This window comes from Vombatus ursinus, unplaced genomic scaffold, assembly GCF_900497805.2.
Source record: "Vombatus ursinus unplaced genomic scaffold, bare-nosed wombat genome assembly UNPS02014874.1, whole genome shotgun sequence".
NCBI lineage: Eukaryota > Metazoa > Chordata > Mammalia > Diprotodontia > Vombatidae > Vombatus > Vombatus ursinus.
This window is the reverse complement of record NW_020954652.1, coordinates 15,531,951-15,552,450: the sequence shown is the minus strand read 5'-3', so window position 1 is coordinate 15,552,450 and position 20,500 is coordinate 15,531,951. Positions and strand designations below refer to the sequence as shown.

The 20,500-nt window shown below is 36.4% G+C and overlaps 1 protein-coding gene across 5 annotated transcripts in view; it reads right to left on the bottom strand.

The window, feature by feature from the left end:
* PPP1R12A (protein phosphatase 1 regulatory subunit 12A) overlaps positions 1-20,500 on the bottom strand; it is a 182,613-nt gene that overhangs the window by 101,681 nt on the left and 60,432 nt on the right. For all 5 annotated transcript variants that reach the window (XM_027842495.1, XM_027842494.1, XM_027842491.1 and 2 more), the window contains exon 2: positions 18,421-18,551. In XM_027842495.1, coding sequence (XP_027698296.1) covers positions 18,421-18,551 — 131 coding nt within the window. The remainder of the gene's footprint in view (positions 1-18,420; positions 18,552-20,500) is intronic.

The following is a 20,500-nucleotide window of genomic DNA, read 5'->3' as shown; positions in this document are numbered from 1 at the left end:
GGACATTATGAGAAGTCATTGTGGTTCTGACCCAGCAGAGATGTGAGCTACCTCAGGCATGTAATGAGCATCATGAAAGATTATCTAGTTACATGTGTTCTCTACATGCTTCTTTTCTTACATGTATCTCTACATGTGTGTTCTCCACAGCTTGTCCTCTGGTAATGTGGGAGAGGCACCCGAGTGTGCACGTGTGAAAGGGGGGAATCATTACTGCCATTCAATTCACTATGCCAGTTTGGTTTTGTTTTGTTTTGAAGGGGATGTTTTCCCACTGCTGCCTCATCGCCACGTTCCTCAGGTGAGAAGTGGAGCCTTAGCTCCTCAGACCCCATTACTGCCTTGTGCTTTCCCGGGCACAGAATATCCCGTGAGGAAAGACTTCAAGGGGCAAGGCCAGGCATCTTCCATCCACCCCAAAGAACTTCCTCCTGTACATATATTTCCTGACACTGCCTCACAGCCAGACTCCTCACGTAAGAAGACCTCAAACCACGTGCAAGCCAGGCACTGTGTGTTGTTCCCAACGAAAGGCTGTAAGGGGCCAGGCTAGGCCGGGGCTTCCACCTTTCCCAAAGCAATCACTTCCATCTGTGCCAGAACAAGGCAACTTCTACCTCCTGCTGCCCGCCTGATCTCCCAAATAAGTATGGAGAAGCTCCAGTGCAAAGCTTCCATTAATTTCAGGTCTTTAATTTCCTGCTGTATCTTGTCCTTTCAGGGAAGAGGAAAATTGGTAGTGAACAGAGACTTTTTTCTCCTGCTATGCAAATATGACTTTCATTTCCAGCTCTGCCCAAATATTCCTGCCTAATCTTCAGCCTTTAGAGGGATAAGAATTTGTGAAGTGAGGCCTCCCAACTCTATTGCATTTACCTCCTGTTCAATACAGGCTCCCCACTTCTGATAGGTAGAGTAGCACTCTTCCCATCCCAGGAACGATGAACTCATTGTCCAAATCCCTTTCCACACACACCCCCCCTTCTTGGCTCCTCATTGCCATCCTCCCCAACCTTCCCACCCCAAAGTTTCAACCTAATTCCACCAAGTCCTTCCACTGTGCCCTCTGGACCGCCTGCTCCATAATTATGCAACAAACTTCCTTTAATCTTTTTTTTTTTCCAATCACATTCCTTCCACCTACTACCTCTTAATGAAACCTGGCTCCCCATTAATGACAGTCTCCCTGGGCCACCGTTTCGAGTACTGGCTGCCCCTTCACTCACTCTCCTCAGCTCACAGGTTGAATCTGGGAAGTTGGAATTCTCCTTGTATACCATGCCTCTTCCACATTCTCCCCTTTCCTACATCACTCAGTAACCTCGCTTCTTTTGAAATTCATGCTATTAATATCTACCACCCAATCCAAGTCCTAGTAGTGTTGTCTACAGAGCCCTACCTCCCCACCCTGTCACTCCCCTTCCTTCCTCAATGAATTTGGTACCTGGTTCACAATTTTTCTTCTCTCCCCAAATCTGGTCCTTATCATAGGGGATTTTGAACAGACATATTGATTTTCCCTCAAATACCCTAACCACTATTCTGCAACCTACTTAGTTCCTATGACCTATTCCTCCACCTAACTCCAGTCACACACAAAGATGGTCATACCCTTCATCTCACCATCACTCACAAATGTACTACCTCTTTTTTTCAAGAAATCTGAAATCCTCCTATATAATCACAATCTATTCGCTTTCCCCCTCTCCCTCTGCTGTCCCTTATAAAACCCTACTCTTCATCTGTATAATGATCTCCAGTTCCTTGCTTTCCCAGGCCCTCTCTCCTGCACTACCCATTCTCTTCTCTTTTGCCCATCCTGACCCCTTGGTGAATCAATTCAACTCTACAATGTCCTCCTCTCTGAATCCCTAGCCCCCTCATCATATTGCTGATTATGCCAAAATAAGCCTTAGCTGTGGATTCACTCTCAGCTTTTACCACCTTTGCTCCTGCACACCTGCTACTGAATGAAGATGGAGAAAATCACACAACCCTTCTGACTATATTCACAACAAATCTGTGTTATACAATTTCAAATGAGCCCTCACTGCTATGAGACAATCCTACTAAACTACGTTATCAACACCCTGACTTCAAATCTAAATTTATCTCTTTGCAACTCTACTTCACTACTTGTCATTCTGCCCCCTAGGGTCAAACAGAGCAAGTTTAATCTCTTCCTTACAAAACAATCTTTCAGATACTGGAAGACATCGATTAAATAATTTCATCTTATTAGATGTTGTTCACTGTTCTGGTCTATCAAGCTATTTCTGAATCCTGACAGTGTTCTAGTGTTCTCAACTTTATGTCAAAGGAAAAGATGATTAACATACCTTCTTTGCTTTTGTCCAAATAAATGATAAAAAATATTAAAAAACACAGAATTCGAAATAGGAGGGCACTCCCCCCAACTTATAACTGAATCATAAATTCTTACTGAGTTTAGTCATTTAATCACTTCAAAATCCATCTAATTGTACTATCACCTAGTCTACCACTTCATGTATTCCACCAGAATAACATAAAGTACACTTTGGTCAAATGTTTTAGTAAGATTTTGGTAAATTATGATCAATAGCACCCCAGTATAGTATAATATACTTGTATGTATGTGTGCATGTTTATGTACACACTCCCCCTTCCCCACCCCCACTTCAGTATAGTAATTCTGTCAAAAGAAATAATGTTAGTCTGGCATAACTCTGTGAAGATGGAGTATAATCTTCCTACCACTACCACCTGCCACCAATGGGTCAGGCAAGCTACCTTAGCTAAAAAAGGAGGTGGCACCTGCCAGGTGGGTGAAACTGTGAGCAAATCCTCACCCGGACCTTGGTTGAAAGAGTCCAAGACCCAGAGTTTACAAACCCTAGGGACTGGTACAAGTATTCCCATCTCCCACCTTCCTACCCCAACCGGCTCTGATATTATGTTAGTCCAGCCCCAAAAGCCACAGTCATCCAGAAAGTCTACCCGTGTGCAGATGCAACCTGTCATCTAGCTCTGCAGGTGCTAACGCAGACCCTGTCTCTTTAATAACCACAGCCAGTGAATATTCAGAAAACAAAATTCTTGCCACCAAAGTCTCTTGCACTACCAAATGGTCCTAAGACAGTTTTATGAATGGAGACAGTAAATAAGATAGATTAGTACCTGCTTTGCTGCTGTACCCTAGGGATCATCTGAAATGTAACTGAAACTTCCCTGAAATGCTATCTCCCTTATTAGAGTGATACCTCCTTGAGAGAAGGGACCGTTTTACTTTTCTATTTGTATTCTACTGGCATAGTGTTTTCCACACAGTAAGTGCTTAATAAATGCTCATTCATTCATTCATTCACTCACTCACTCACTCATGATGAAGTCCTCTAGCTCTCTGCCATTACCTCTTCCTTCTCTAGATGATCACTGAATATTCATTAATAACACATCTTAGAATTTGGCCAGGTATGGAAATTGAACTTGATGGCCACTCTCTTCCATATTTGAGAATCAGGACATTTATCCTTTCTGCAGTCCTATGGTACCTTTCCTGTTTTCCACGATGTTTCAAGTATTGCTGATAGTGGTTCAGCAATCAAGTACACCATTTCTTCTGGGCCAGGTTATATGAATCCATCAAGGGAAACTAGGTGTTCTCTTTACCATCTCATTCATCTTGAGTATCAACTCCTCATTTGCCATTTTTGTTCTGTCCTTTCAAGTCCAAAGGTCATACTCCTTGGCAGAGAAAAACAGAAGTGAAATAACAGTTGAGCGGTTCTGCCTTATTCCTCAGGCCAGTCATCCAACCAAGCAGTAGTCCTAGCCAGTCTTTGAATCTCTTTCCCCCAGTATAGCTTAAAAACTCTTTTTTAAGTCCTTAGCTTCCCGCACCAGCCTTAACTCTTTCAGCTCCACCAAAATCTAAGGAGCATATCAGACTATCCATCCCAGTTTTCCTTTCCTCCACTACAATCTCTGAAAGGTAGCATGATGGAGAGTGTTGGGCCTGGAGGCATGAAGTCTTGACTTCAAATCTAGCCTCAGACACCCAGTCATTTAATTTCTGTTTGTTTTAGTTTCCTTAAATGTAAAATGGTATAGCTCTGTCTACCATGTAGGGCAGTTGTGAGGACCAAATAAAGTGACACTGTAAAGCGCTTAGCACAGTATCTGGAATATAGTAGGTGCTATATAAATGTTTATACCCTCTGCTTTCCCTTCTTCCCATTGTAGGCACCCTTTCTTTTCACAACCTCTAAAGTTGTCATATCATTTATTTCTATTCCAACAACCAGTTACTCCCCCTCATTGGTAAAAAAAAAAATCAGATCCAGAATAACATTTCCCCTTATTGATTGATATACCGTTTGAATCATGAAATGAATATTAGGACAAGTTAAGTTATTAGCTATTTTGTTTTTGAAGAGAGAAACAGAGACAGAGAGACAAGGAGAAAGTGAGCCCAAGAGCACCTTCTCTGTCCAGCAGATTATGGATAACTGAAGTCTCTCCACCATTATTATATCATGCCTCTGCACCATATTTGTGATGGTTCCCTAAATACTCACTTATTCCCACAAACAGAACCCTTTCTCATAACAGTTGAGCAAAACAAACTGATGGGGCAATTTTTAACTTAGTCTCATATTTGCAATATTCAGTTCCCATATCCTCTCCCCTCTCAATCCAGAGAAAGGAAAAAATAAGTTAAGCTGCCATTTAGAGTTGTTCTCATTTGTATTATCATCATCACTGCAATCGATGTTGCCTTGATTTGGCTTTTGTCTTTCTTTCTTTTTTTTTGTGGGGGGGCCTTTGTATCAACTCCTAGACGTCTTCACGTGTTCACTTGAATTTTTCACACTCTGTTTCTTACAGGGCACTCGTTTTGTTACATTCACACGAAACAATTTGTTGAGCCATTCTCCAATAGATGAGCACAAGTTTTATTTTCAAGTTTTTCCCACTCATACTACAAAAAGACTTTCCCAGTATATATAGAGGACCTCTCTTTCATAAATATTCTTAGAATATATGCTTCATTACGTGATTATTGGGGCAAAGAATATGAATAGTTTCATCATTTTTCTCACATTGTGCTCAACTGATTACTAGAATAGCTGAACCAATTCATAATTCAAATAACAATGTATTAGTGTTGCCAGACTTCCTAACTTTGCCAACAGTGACTATTTTTTTTATATCTTCTACCATCTCTGCAAATCTACCAGGTGCAAGGTAAAACTTCTAAAAGTCTTATCTATTCATAAAGCCCCAGCTGATTCAAGATAAATTATCTTATATATATATAATATAATATATATGTAATATAATATATAATATAAATTAATATATTATTTCTTACTCAATTTATTTTGTTTAATGAACAGCACAATAATAACCAAAATACCAGAGAGTATTGCAACTATATGATTTTCTCAAAGGTCTCACTGCAGATGTATAGCACTGAAACTACATTATAAACTAAATACGGTTGTGGGCTAGCCAAGAAATTTAACTATCTTTTATAACGATGTATGTAGAGGAAAATCAGTTGAGCTGCCAGCTAATGAGTTATAAACAGAAGGTAATCTTATAGAGAAGGCGCTAGCAGTACTGGGGTAGGGGAAGATAAGGAAAAAAAAATTATAAAGTTATAAATTACAAATAAACCTTACAGAACACTAATCTGCCTACAAAGGTTAAATACTGTTTACTAATTGTTAATGCCATTTACGTGACCTGTGATCATTTCCTCCTGGTTTTCTAAATGGTTAAACAGAAATACTGAGTATTTTATGTATCTTGTATTCTGATATTTTAATAAAATCTCCCTAAAGCCTTGCCTTCATTCCTCCTTATAGCCTGGGGATCAGCAGCATGGTATGAAATATTAAGACCAGAATTATCTCAATCCTCAATTGTCTCCATTAGTTTTCTTTGCTGATTTTTAGTTTTAGTTTTTGATTTTTTTAAGTAAGCCAACAATTAAACTGCAAATAGTTAAACTTTGTCTCCTTTCTGGCAAAGTTTATGGTTGAATTCTTCATATTATTATTATTAGCATTTTTAAAAAATAATTATGTCAAATGATACCTGGGAGTGTAATCTATATAGAAAGGTTTTAGTGTCGCTCTCTACTTCATTACCGCTAGATTTTGGTTTTTAGACATAAACTTTTTTTAAAATCTTATTTTAAAACTGCCTTTACATGCCTATGTTTTTTTTTAGGGTTGTGGTTTTGTTTTTTTTTTTAAAGCATAAATAAACACTGTTTTTTGTCAAAGGCTTTTAATGATCCTAAGTATCATCATATGGCTTTGTTTATTTTCATTTTTAATATGATTATGTGGGAAGGGGAGGGAGAAGGATGGTCTGGATCTATGATTTCACTGATACATGGAAATTCTGGGCCTGGTAATTACTTTTATTGATATAAACTGACAATGTGTCATCTTTGACTTTGAACTTTGTGGTTCCTGGTAGGCTAAAGGCCCACTAAATTTGACTTGGATTTAAGTTGACCTTAACTTGCCAGGATCACATAGCTATTTTGTTGTTAGAGGCTGAACTTGAATCCAGGTCTTTCTGAATTCAAGGCCAACACTTGCTCAGTCAATCTCTTGCTACCTCCAGGGTCTTTATGCTTGTCCAGGATCAAAAATAGGAGTGAGCTGCCCCTATGAGCCAGGAATAGAGGAAAGTGAAGAGGCAAGGACACAAAGAACAGATCAATGACAGAAGCAACGCCTCTGCCCAACCAGGGCAACATTAGAAGCTTCTGCTGGTATAAGCACATCCAGCCGAGTCCACAGCCTCTTTTCCCTGAGTAGCTTACCCAGAACACTGGACAAGGGGATGCTCCCACCCATTCTACCTTGTCAATCACTTTCTTTTCTGTAACCCCTCAGATCAGTGACGAGCAGGGGCTAGAGGAAAATAATGATAGAAATTCAAACTACAACATTAATGCTGATTGCTTTAATATGTTTGCATTTTCTGTTATTTAAAATGGCTAATAGATCAATGGCTATTAAAAAAAAAGTTACATAAATGAGAGCTATTATTATCACAGAATCCTGGAATCTCAAAGGAGGATTGGATCCAGAGACCATCTAATCTGATCCATACCTGCCAACGTATCTTCTCCAGATTAGAGCTTCTTCAACTTTTTCTACTCATGACTGAGGCTAGACCACACCTCACAAGTGATCATCTAGACTTCATTTCAAGGTCCCAAATATTAAGAACTGAATTTTTGAGAACCTTGCTTGGAATTTACAAAGTATGTAGCTAAAAGTATGTCAGTCAAAAGATATTTATTTAGTGCTTATTAGGCGCCACACAAATAAATGCTTGAGATACAAAGAAAAGCAAAAAGCGCAGGCACTTAAGGAGGAACATTCCAATGGGGGAGAAGACCAACAAAAATCTGTACATGCAAAATATGCAGCATATACAGAAGGTAATCTTAGAGAGAAGGCACTAGCAGTATCAGGGTACAGGAAGATAAGGAAAAAAAGAATACAGAAAGGTGTCCAGTAAAAGTATGTCTAAAATAATATATACTAAACCTAAGAATATTATTAAGTCATTATCTAATAAATCACATTTTGAAGTCTAAAATCCAAGATCCTATTGGGGAAATTCTTCTCCTATATTCACTACAGGGCCCAGCTGACAGCTGGCTGAGTGTAATCACTAAATAAACAGATGCTGATCAACTAGGATTACAGCTCCCTTACAAGTTTGGACTTAATGATTTAACACAAACTGCAGTCAACTAGTCAATAAATGTTTATTATATGCCTAATATGTGTCAGGTACTGTGCTAAACATTGAGTTATATAAAGAAAGGCAAGAAAGTCCCTGCTCTCAAGGAATTCATAGGCTAATTAACGGCAGAGACAACATGCAAACAAATAAGTACTAACAAATTATATAAATATATAAAAAGGAAAGAATCAACAGAAGGAAGGCAGTGGAATTAAGAAGAACTAGAAAAGGCTTCTGTAAAAGACTGGATTTATAATAGTCTTGCCTTTAGAAAGAATAACAAATCATGAATTTTACTCTGATATTAAAATATGGGTGATTTTTATTATACTATCTATATCTCATTTTCCCCCCTATATTTGACCTTCGCTCAGTTAGATGTTATTGGAATACAGGAAAGGAAAGCAACAAAAGAATGGGTAATCAATTACTGAAAATTGGGGCAAAGAACAGTGCTTTAGAATTAGATACAAACAGTTGAAAAGAAATATGAGGAACAAAGTGAAATAACATGTTGGAATGAAAACAGAAAGAGAAAAGTAGATACAAAAAAGGGAAAAGGATGACTAAGAAAATGGCAAGTGGATAACTGCAGCTGAATAACTTGACCCTAAATGACTGCAAGATTACACATCAAGATAATCATATACAAGAGTCAATTGATAAGTGAACACTGATGAATAAACATGGACACAGCACACAATACATGAATACCTACTTTTACTAGAAATGTATGTAAAAGTATAAATAATAATTCAAGTTCCTTCCAAGAATCTATTCAAATAGATCTGTGATATTATTGATGGGAATATTTCCATCAATAATGCAAGCTGACAGTTGGTCAGCAAGTGTGTCTCTCACCGTGTCTCCGCATTAGAACCCTGCAATAATTCATCTGTCATATGGAGAGCTTAATTGAACTGTTCTGAAATTTTTTTCAATCTTAGATTTCTTTATGACCTTCTTTACATTGTTTCTTGTTTCTAATCTGATGGAGGCTCACGCCTGTCCACCACACCATCTCCAATGCCCTTTGAATGATTTTCGCCTTCAATTTTCTAAAGACTGCAGTGTTCCATGACTTGCAGTCCTATTATACTGCTCAAAGAACAGAAAAGGGCCTTATTTAAGGGCGAAACTTGGAGCCACTAAAAGAACTCTGCAGTTTACCAAAGGCAGTTTACCATATGCTCTTTCTGTTGAGTCCCAAAGTCCAACTTATTGTTCATTTTTGCAATGTCTGTACCAGATGTATACATGCATATATGTGGTTAAGCTCCACAGCTTTATGCATCTCCATTAACACGCAAAAATGACAGGCGTTCTTCAAACACTTGGTTTTGCTTACACAGATAGTAAAGGGAAATCCCTTTGTTTTGAGTTATTTTGGATCTAACATTTAGGATGTTTTTTAGCAAAGAAGCCCTAGGATTAGAGATGTGAAATAAAATGCACATTCTCAGACTTGACCAAAGAATTAATTTGTTTCGCTTAAACTATTTTTATTTGCTATAACTGCAGTTTCTATGAGGAGAAGAGAGTTTGGTGGAAAGTAGCAGTGACATTAAACAAAAAAAATCTACAAAACAACTTAAAACTTAAAGTGGCATTCCATAACAATGGCATGGATCAATTTCCACAGTGGTGAAGGAGAACATACTTTCACATTTTAATAATTACATTTCAGTATCTTATATTTAGGAAATTAGAACTTTAAAAAAAAATAATGAAACCTCTACTATGAAGAACTAATTCAAGGGAAGACAAAAATCGTCAGTTATACATCTATATTAAGTTTTTAAGTATTGTAGGAACTCTATATCACTATAGTTATTTATGCTCCCAATTATGCTACAAGATCATAATTTAATCTGACTTTCCTCTCAAGGGAAGATAACTGTTTTGATTTAAAAGCTAAGGAAACCAAAATGTATGGAGGGTACCTCAAACTGTATTTTCTTTGTGGTTCCTGGTAGGCTAAAGGCCCACTAAAGAGGTGGTAAAACGTCAGCAAGTACTATGTTAAATAAAGGAAAATAGACTTGGGCATTATCATCCCATTGTAGAAAATGTAGTAATTACAAGGAACTATAACTAATTACATATAATTTATTCATTTCTAATTTTAATCTGGGTCAAGTTCTTGTTTGCCTTCCATTATTTCGAAAACAAGTTGAGGTTTGCTGTTGCAATATAAAATATTCCTATCAGGAAGGTGGGAATAAAACAAAACCACTTCAAATAAACAATGGCTCAACAGCCTTCAAATTGTTACTATATAAATTAAAAGTTAACAACACTAATATTAAACCATCCTCAAAGCCTAATCTATCAATCCATGTGACTGGGGTTGGGCAGAAGAGGGGAATGGCAAAGTCAAAGAATGCCAGTCACAGTTATACACAGCAGGGTGATTTGTGGGGGCCTTTGTGTGTCCCAAGATACTTACGGTATCTGAAGGCCTAGTAAATACACTAAAATGATATAAAACTGGGCTCTAAGTGATACTATTGGTTGGTCAGTGGAATTACTCCTATGAGTCAAAGGATTGAAGGTGGACTATAGTGAAAACCATTAAAATGATTAATTGGAAAAGGATGACTGGTGAATAAATGGCACTGCTTCATATTCTAGTATCACAAGGAGGCAAAATATACCACAACAAATCAAAAATACCAACCAATACCCTACCTGCTGAAAATGCTTTAGTATAGATGGTGTTGACTGCTAAACTGGGCAAACCACTATTAAGCCTGACATGAACAGGAGACATGAATACATTATTTATGTGTTAAGAGTATGCCAGAATAAAATTGGAGGGCAGCTAGGTGGCGCAGTGGACAGAACAATGGCTCTGGAGACAAGAGAAGCTGAGTTTCAATCCGACCTCAAACAAATGATACTCACTAGCAGTGTGACCCTGGGCAAGTCACTTAACCTGGATTGCCTTGCACTGCCACCTCCCCGCAATAAAAAGAATAAAATTGGAAACAAATCTCACTTGTTATAGGGCAAAAGGTTTTCGTCTAGAGTACCCTTAGCTCCTAGACACACAACATATTGCAGGGTAATCCTAAAGAACAATTCCATCTCTAAATCTAGATGCATATAAAATAAGAAATAAGGGAGTTATTAAAATCTGAAAAGAAAAATTTAAAGAACCTGAGGTCGCTGAAAATCTTCACTTAACACAAACTGAGAAATTACACCTTATGACAAAATGGATAAAATGTCAATCAAGCAAGTGATTTGGAAAATAAGATGGATATACTGTATACTCCTGTATACTCATTTTGAAAAGCCCCTTTTGAGTCTGACATTACAAATACAACTAAAAGGATAATTATACCAAAGAAAGAAAACATTCAAAAAGGTTGACAATGAAGAAACTGATGAAACAAGATTAAGTGGATTCTCCAGGGTCACGGAGCTAATGTCTAAGGCCCCATTTGAACTCAGGAAGATGAGTCTTTCTGATTCTAAGCCCGGCACACACTCTATCCATTATACCACTTACCTGCCTCATGTGGTTCTACCTAGCCTTAATATATTATTAACTCTCCCAAAGTGAGCTAAACATGGCTTTCAAATTAAAGAGGAATCAAACCAAATAATATTAAGAATTCCTTGATATACATTGAAGACAACAAGTTATATAGACGCACTGAAAGATGGTATTTTGTTGAATTTCCAATAATGTCAAAATTTTATCTGAACTTAATTAGGAATAATAGATCCTGAAGACAAGCTAAATGTGTTGAAAGACTTACTGGCATCTGGAAGGCTCAATGAGAACTCATTTAAAACAACAAATGCCTATGTAGTATCAATCTTAATTGTATGCTTCCAGATCTTTTAATCAGTCTGACAAGCATTTATTAAGTGACTACTATTTGCAGACTAAATGCTGGTATTATAGAAAAGGCAAAATCATAGCCCCTGCCTTCAAATTTGTCTGTTTGTATATTTTAATGGAGGAGACAACATGTAAATAAATATAATTATAACTATAGACAGAGATGTGTGTATACATGTATATATGTATACAAAAGATATAAATGGAATAATGTATATTAAATCCCAATTTGAGCTGAAATTCCCCTCAAAGATCACACAATTACTTTTTAATTTTATAAGTTAAGAACCTGAGCCAAAGATATTAAGTAACTTGCCTAAGGTCGTAGAGCTCCTCAACAGCAAAAAAAAAAAAAGAAAAAGAAAAAAAAAAGAAAAGGGACATGATGTGATATGGTTGAAGAAAAATTCACAGGTTATGTGAGGTATGAGCTGATCCTCAAAAAGATAGTGATATAATGAAAACCATGTTTTAGAAATAACTATGATAAATAAAGACAAAAGATATATCAATATAGTCAGGGAAATTTTTTGTATAATCAACGGCACAGAAACCTTTGAATATATCAGCATTTCAGAGCTGGAAGGGAGCTTCGGTTTTTATTTTACCAATGAGAAAACTGAGGTTCAGAAACACTCAGTCTTATGTTTGGTCAAGGAAGAAAAAGGAGAATCATATCAGGAGTCCATGAGAGGGAATACAGAAAGTAAGTTTAGCAAAAAAGCTAAGGCAAATCAGCAAGCAGCTATGAATAGCAGGTTAAAGAGCAGATTTAATGCCATAGACCAGAGTTATCAAACTCAAATAGAAATAGTTAAAATGTCATGTTGACTTCAAAAAGTAATTTGATCCAGCAATACCACTATTCGGTCTGTTTCCCAAAGTGATGAGGGAAAAAAGAAAATATATACATTCTAAAATATTTATAGTGGCTCTCTTTGTGGTGGCAAAGAACTGGAAATCGAGGGGATGTCCATCGATTTGGGAATGGCTAAACAAATTGTGGTATTATGATTGTGATGGAATACTATTGTGCGGTGAGAAATAATGAGTTGATTTTTAGAAAAACATTTAAAAACTTGTATGAAGTAATAAAAACTGAAATGAGCAGAACCAAGAGAACATTGTACACAGTAACAACAACACTGTTCTAAGCACAGCTTTGAACTAAGTCGTTTTAAATATTATAAATTCCAAATCAACTACAAAGGATCTTTGAAGAAAGATGCTATCTACTTCCAGAGAAAGAACTGATAAATATTAAGTATGTATGGTATGACTTTACGTGCGTGCATGTCTAACCTTCTCTAGGACACAGTGGGGAGAGAAAACGTACGTAGCAGAGAACAAAAGAAAACTTAGAAAGAAGAACAAAAAAGAAAGGCAGCTTTGAAAATGATGTGTAGTATTTATTACATAGTTTATCAAAAAAGGTAAATAGTGTGAAATGAAATTCACAGTTTTATATTGAATGCTCTTTTCCTTGTTATGCTGTATATATGGATATGTTCTCTCTTTTTGTATTTAAGTTCAAAATTAATAAAAAAAATTTTAAAAATGCACAGAAGAAAATGAAGTTCAGAAGAAAGTACAGACAAGTAGGACAGTGTTGAAAGTAACATTTATGTTGCATATATGTGTGTGTATGTATACACACACATATATATTTTTTAAAAGTTTAGTAATATGGAAATAGAAATACAATGAATGAGATAATTACTGAGGTTTATTTCTCAAGAGAGTGGTATAGCATGAGAAACACTGGACTTGGAGTTAGAGGATGCTTTCCATTAGCTCTGGCGTGATCTTTGCAAATCTCTTATCTCTGAGCCTTATGTTCCTTACCAGTAAACTTACAACGTTGTGGTGAGAAAAGCCCTTACAAGGGGTGTATAATTCCTAATTTAATTGTGTTGGGTAGACAAAGTAGGGGCACATCTATAATCCCACTTATTCCTTAATTCTTATGTCTTTCCCTCCTTAATACAGCCATATTAATGTGCATGGCGGAGCTGTCCAACCATTTGGGAAAGGGGCTTAGGTTAGGGATACTGTTTTTTTCAAGGGATGAAAAAAAATCCATGAAAATAATAGCAACAACCAAAAAATGATAGTAGAGTGAATTTACTGGTTTAATAATGATTTCCAAAGAATACTGAATAACAGATCAATGTTAATCCAGACGACATCACTAGTGTTTTGTTTTTGTTTCGTTTTTAAAGCAAATCTATAGATGGCACCAAGTTGGGAGCAATAAATAATATGAGAAGACATAAGAATGATGTCAACAGATTGAGATGCCAGATCATAACAAAATGAAATTTATGTTAATAAAGAAAGATGGATGAAATGAAACATCCTGACGATGTAACCATAGTTAAGTCCCTTAACCTCTCAATGCCCAAGCAACCCTCCAGATCTAAGCTACAGAAGAATTGATCTGTATGGAAAGAGGGTGTTTCACAACTAGTAATTTCCTAAAGCAAAGAAGTCATCTTTCTGCTAATCCCCCCAGGAAGTTGTATATTTAAGTTTTAAAAATCAATTCAGTTCCAAAGACACAAACATGCTTCCTATGCCCAGAACGCACTCTCCTTACTGCTCCTTCTTATGAGCTTTATTTACGTCAGGAGACACTTCTTATGTGAAACATTTCCTGATTCCCTCTTCCCACCTAAATTGTTACCATTCTGTACTCCTGAAATTACTTTGAATTTTTGCATCCTTGTATATGGGGCACTTCCCAAATTGTATGTAAGCTCTTTGAAAGAAGATACTTGTCATTTATTATTTGCAGGGCTCAGCATTGTGCTGTACACATAGTAAGAACTTAATAAATATTCATGGAATGTACTGTTCATGAACACTACTATATGAATCCTATGAATGTACTGTTGTTATCCCTTTTTTTACAGATGAGGAAATTAAGTCACATGTTAAATAATTTATCCAAGATTAGAAATCAGGTTCAACCTCCTTCATAAAGCATTTTCTTCTAAGTCCTTCTTACATCAATCTCCTTGTTGTCTGAACTTTTACAAAACTTATCTGTAACAGACATTTGTTGACTTGGAATCAGAAACTGTCATAGCCCAGTCAAATTTACAATCCAGATGCAAAGTGACCTGTTAAGAGTCACATGATTACTAAAAAGCAGACTTGAACTCAGGTTTCCTGAATCTCGGTTCCCTACTACATCATTCTGGGAACACATCATCTTTAAAGAAAAAATATTTAACCATTTTATCTGTACTAGTTTTATAGCACCAATTAGATGGGGTCTCCTCAAGAAATGTGAGACCACATTTTACACTTGCCTTTACTGAGCTCAATACCTACAAATTCAAAATGAACTGTACATTTGTAGAAAAATTAGTTAAAGGTAACCTACATGAAAGATGAGCAACTATTATTTGTTGATTTGAAATATATGAACATAATCCAGGAAAATGAAAATTTGGAATTTTACTTTTTGAAAAAAGCGTATTTCTTTCTTATCCTAGGTACATTAATTTTGTCTGTGCAAAAGCTTTTTGGTTTCATGTGGTCAGTTATCTATTTTATCTTTTACAACTACCTCTATTTCTTGTTTCATTAAATGAATGTATCTTCTACTCACAGCTTTAAGAGGTATATAACATCTTCTAATTTTTTAAACAGAATGATCTTTAATATTAAGATCTTATAACCATTTAGAATATTTTGTGAAATATAGTGTAAGGTTGTTGGTATAAGTCTAATTTCTGCCAGACTCCTTTTCCAGTTTTCCTAGCAGTTTTTGTCAAATAAGGAGTTTTCCCATAGGTAATTTATGTTTTCCACTTTATCAAACACTGGGTGATTGTTTCACGGTTTCTGATTCTCCCTTGTCTAGTGTGTTCCACTGCTCTATCTCTATTTTTTAACCTATGGTTTTGATAACTGTTGTTTTACAACATAGTCTGATGTCTGGAAATGCTACTCCCCCCCCTTCATTCCTATTTCTTTTCATAATTTTCTTTGATATTCTTTATCTTTTCATTTTCTGAATGAATTATTATTTTTATCAAGTTCCCTAAAGTATTCTCTTCACAATTTCATTGGTATAACATCAAAAGTATAAACTAATTTTGGTAGCATTATAATTTATATTATACTGGCAGACCTACCCATGAGCGCCAAATATTCCTCAAGCTATTTAATTTGTTCTTTATTTCTTTAAGGAGTACTTTGTAACTGAATCTAGACAAGTCTTTTGCATGGTTTGGTAGGTCAGTCAACTTTATGCATTTTGTAGCTCTCTGGAACGAGATTTCTCTTTATATTTTTGCTTTGCTAAGTTTTATTATTATTATATAGAAATACTGTTGATTTTTTGGAGGGCTGAGTTTGTAGCCAAAATATAGACGCCCATCAATAGAGGAATAGCTAAACAAACTGTGGTACATGAATGTAATGGAATATTGCTGTGCTGTAGAAATGATGGATATGTGAATACAGAGAAGCATAGAAGGATCTACATGAACTGATGCAGAGTCAAGAAAACAACGCACAAAATAACTACAAAAAAGTAAATGGAAAGATCAACAACACACCCTTATCCCCCTTTAAAGTGAATGTAACAAAATTAATATCAAGTCTGACTGGAGTGAAAAGAGGAAACATCCACAACCCTTCGTGGAGGTGGGAAGATCCACAGGTGTTACATATTATACACATTTTGGGACTTTTTCAATGTATCAATCATTTGAAAAACAATTGATTTGTTTTTCCTCATTAAAAATACTATTTGTGATATGTCTGGGAGAGGGAACGGGAGGGATGCTGAGGATAACTATAATTATGTAAGAAACAGAAGACATCAACAACCAAGAATCACCTACCCAGCAAAACTGAGTATAATTCTTCAGGGGAAAAAATGGTCATTCAGTGACACAGAGGACTTTCAAGCATTCTTGATGAAAAGACCAAAGTTGAATAGAAAATCTGACTTTCCAATACAAGACTCAAGTGGAACATGAAGACGTAAACAGGAAAGAGAAATCATAAGAGACTTGTTAAGGTTGAACTGTTTACATTCCTGCATGGAAAGATGACATTTGTAACTCATGAGACCTTTGTCAGTATTAGGGTAGTTGGAGGGAAAAAAATTATATGTATAGATAGATAGATAGATAGATAGATAGATAGATAGATAGAGCGCACAGGGTGAGTTGAAGATGAAGGGGTCATATCTGGAAAATAAAATTAAGGGGTGAGAGAGGATAATACTAGAAGAAGGAGAAAGGGAAAGGTAGAACGGGGTAAATTATCTCACAAGAAAACAGAAAAGAAAAGGCTCTTACAGTGGAGGGGAAACGGGGAAGGTGAGAGGGAATGAGTGAATCTTACTCTCATAGGATTTGACTTAAGGAGGGAATAACATACACACTCAATTGGGTATGGAAATCTGTCTTACCCTACAGGAAAATAGGAGGGGAAGGGGACAAGAGAGTAGGGGGATGATAGAGAGGAGGGCACATTGGGAAAGGGGGTAATTAGAAGCAAATACTTCTGAGGAGAGACAGGGTCAAAAGAAAGAATAGAATAAATGGGGGGGGTGGGATAGGATTAAGGGAAATAGAGTTAGTTTTTCACAGCATGTCTACTACAGAAGTGTTTTGCATAACTGCACATGTATAGCCTACATTGAGTTGCTGGCCTTTTCAATGAGGGTGGGTGGGGAGGGAGGAAGGGAGAAAATTTGGAACCCAAAGTTCTAAAAACACATGTTTAAAAAAAAAATGTTTTCACATGCAACTGGGAAATAAGAAATACAGGAAATGGGGTACAGAACTCTATCCTGCCCTACAGGAAAACAGAAGGGGAAGGGAGAGAGAGATAGCAGGGAAAGCAAACTAGGGGAAGGGGTATTCAGAATGCATGCCATGTTGGGGTGGGGGGAGGGGCAAGATGGGGTGAAAATTTGGAACTCAAAATCTTGTGGAAGTAAATATTGACAAAAGAAACAGAAGCCATCAATAAAAACTTATTTAAACAATAAAAGAAAAAAAAAACACCAGTGCATATGTTTGGTTTAAAGATGATAGATAAATTACCATACAATCTCCTCAGGCCCCTTTCCCATATTACCACCTTGACCAATTAACAGAATACAATAATATGCAATATTAAAAATTATTTTCTTCTACATCATCATATGTGAGAAACATATTTTGTAGATAAACAATGATATACACATCAAAGCTGGAAAAACTTGATTATTGAGGAGACGTCAATTCATGAAGAGAGTCACTTAAGAATGTGGTTTTTAGGGAACCACCCCAAACTCATCTGGCAGAGAAATATTTGTTCAATGAGTTCTTCGTCAAAATAAATCTGGATCATTTTCTCTCCCAAAAGTAGCCCAGTTAAAAATTGAAAATGAAGTTCCCTATCAATTCAGTGGTACATACGGGCAAGTAAAACAAGAAATGAAAAGCTAAAATAGGTACCACCGTAGTTCTCAGAAACAATTTAAGAGGAAATATATAAAGCAGTTAATATTAATATACAAAGTTACAAGTGAGGTACCTTCTGCTTTGTAGGAAAAAGTGCTTCACACCATTTGAGAGATGCTGAGACTAAAATATTACACATGGACATCTAAGAAAACTCTCTCTATTCAGGAGAGTTAACCCCCAAGGTCAAGGTAATACCAAAGAGTACAACCAACTTCCTTAGATTATACAGGGATTCCTATGAAATCTCAGGTGGTCTTTAAAACACCAGTAATGTATAAATCTCAGATTAACATAAAGAATACAGAACTAGCTTACTCTGCTATATCAAGATATCCACAGGAAGCAGCTGCATGTAGTGGTATCCAGCCCTCGTTATCAGGTTGATTAATATTTGCTCCATTTTCCACCAGAAATTTCACCATATCAACATTATCATCAATGCATGCCTGAAAATGAAACAGAAAGCATTATTAAAATTCTGTTTCAGATGTTAAAATACAATGGTTTCAGATACTACACGCAATTCCAGAAACGTTTACCTCCAATCAATTTTTTTTTTAAGTCTTACCTTTCCCCTATAGCTTCACTTACCTCCATTTGTAGTCATTACTCTATGATCAAATAATTGAGTGGCTACCATCTTAGAATCCTGCCTCCCACTGATCTTGCACCATTCTTTACCCATTAATCCTTAACACTGGGTAACCACAATAATCTAACTTAATTGGCATTTTTCTTGACCAGTGACAGGGATATTACTTATTGTATTAAGTAATGAAGTCATGCTGATTCCAACCACTATAATTCCAACCACCATAACTTTAGCTGAGCCCTCATCAGGCAATCCTTTCCTCATTCTCCATGGTAATTGTTCCAAATCTTCTTCTCTATGCTCAGGTCCCTGAACACATTCTCCATCCCCAACAATGACAGCAGAGGGTCCACTCTTCTACTTCACTGAGGATACTGGAACCACACAGTTAGAGCTCCCTCAAGCTGCCTTCTCCCAATGTCCATATCTTCACCCATTATCTCTTCCAAACTCAAAAGAGAAAATCTCATACTCTTTGCCAAGGCTGCACCCTGTTTCATTCTATGATCATGTAATTTCCATCCTTCTTACTACTGCCAAAATAATCTTCCTAATGGTCAGAGGGAATTTCTCTGATCAAAAACCTTCAGTTAATGGTTTATATTATAGTTACATATGCGCCTCACCCCATATTAGACTTTTAAGTTCCTTCAACATTTTTTTTTGTTTTGTTTTTATATGCCCAATCCCTCTTATATAGTTGTTGTTGCTGTTCAATCACTTTTCAGTCATGTCTGACTCATGACCCCACATTTGGGATTTTCTTGGCAAAGATACTAGAGTGCTTTACCATTTCCTTCTCCAGCTCATTTTACAGATAAGGAACTGAGGCAAACAAGGTTAAATTAAGGGTCACACAGCTTGTAAGTATCTGAGGCGAGATTTGAACTCAGGAAGATAACTAACTCCAGGCCTGGCACTCTATCCATTAAGCCACCTAGCTGCTCCTTCATATATAGCCAACATTTAATAAACATGAATTGAATTTCCCACTCAAACTCAATACTCTACTTTTGTTAATTAGGTAAGTGACTCCTTGGTGAACGAATGAAAAAGGGATTGGAGCTAAGGTAGTAAGTAGGAAGCCGGGAAGCCAAACTAATAAGGAGATTAGTCTAGGCTGTAATTTGATAGGTTTGCAATTGCATTTCTAAAACCTAAGTGTAATATTTTATATCAATCCCTGTTAAATTTGATCTGGTTCTAGATTATTTTAGTTTTGAAATATTAGTTATTCCTTTTAACCTTGTGTTACTTTAAAATTTGATAACTGTGTTTTTCTGTCTTCATTTCTAAGAGAACCTAGTGCATATCACTGGAGACCTCCTTAATTCTTTTCCAATAATCATTGTTTTGGTTTGGACGCTGAACTAATTGTTACGTCACCATGAGATTTGTCTGAGGGCACTGACAAGTGACATGCTGCCTATTATACAACTCTGTATACTGACCATGATTTAGTAGCAGTTCATGTTAAAAATTCCTGGGGCTTCCATTTAATCAAATGAGTCAGTGTAGCATGGTTGCTAAAAAGCTGCATTAGGCTGCATTAACAGTAGACTATTCCAGTTATAGGAAATAACAGTCTTATTGTGTTCCATAATGTTTAAGTCATATATGAAGTACACTGCTCCACAGCATGTGCCATTTTTAAAGGAGGAATCTTGACAAACTAGAAGTGATCAGGATGATAAAGGATCTTGAAATTTTATGACCTAAAAAAGTAAAGAACTTCAGTTGTTTAGTTTGGAGAAAAGAACACAACTCCTCAGGAAGCTGAAGAATATTATTATGTTCTTTCTG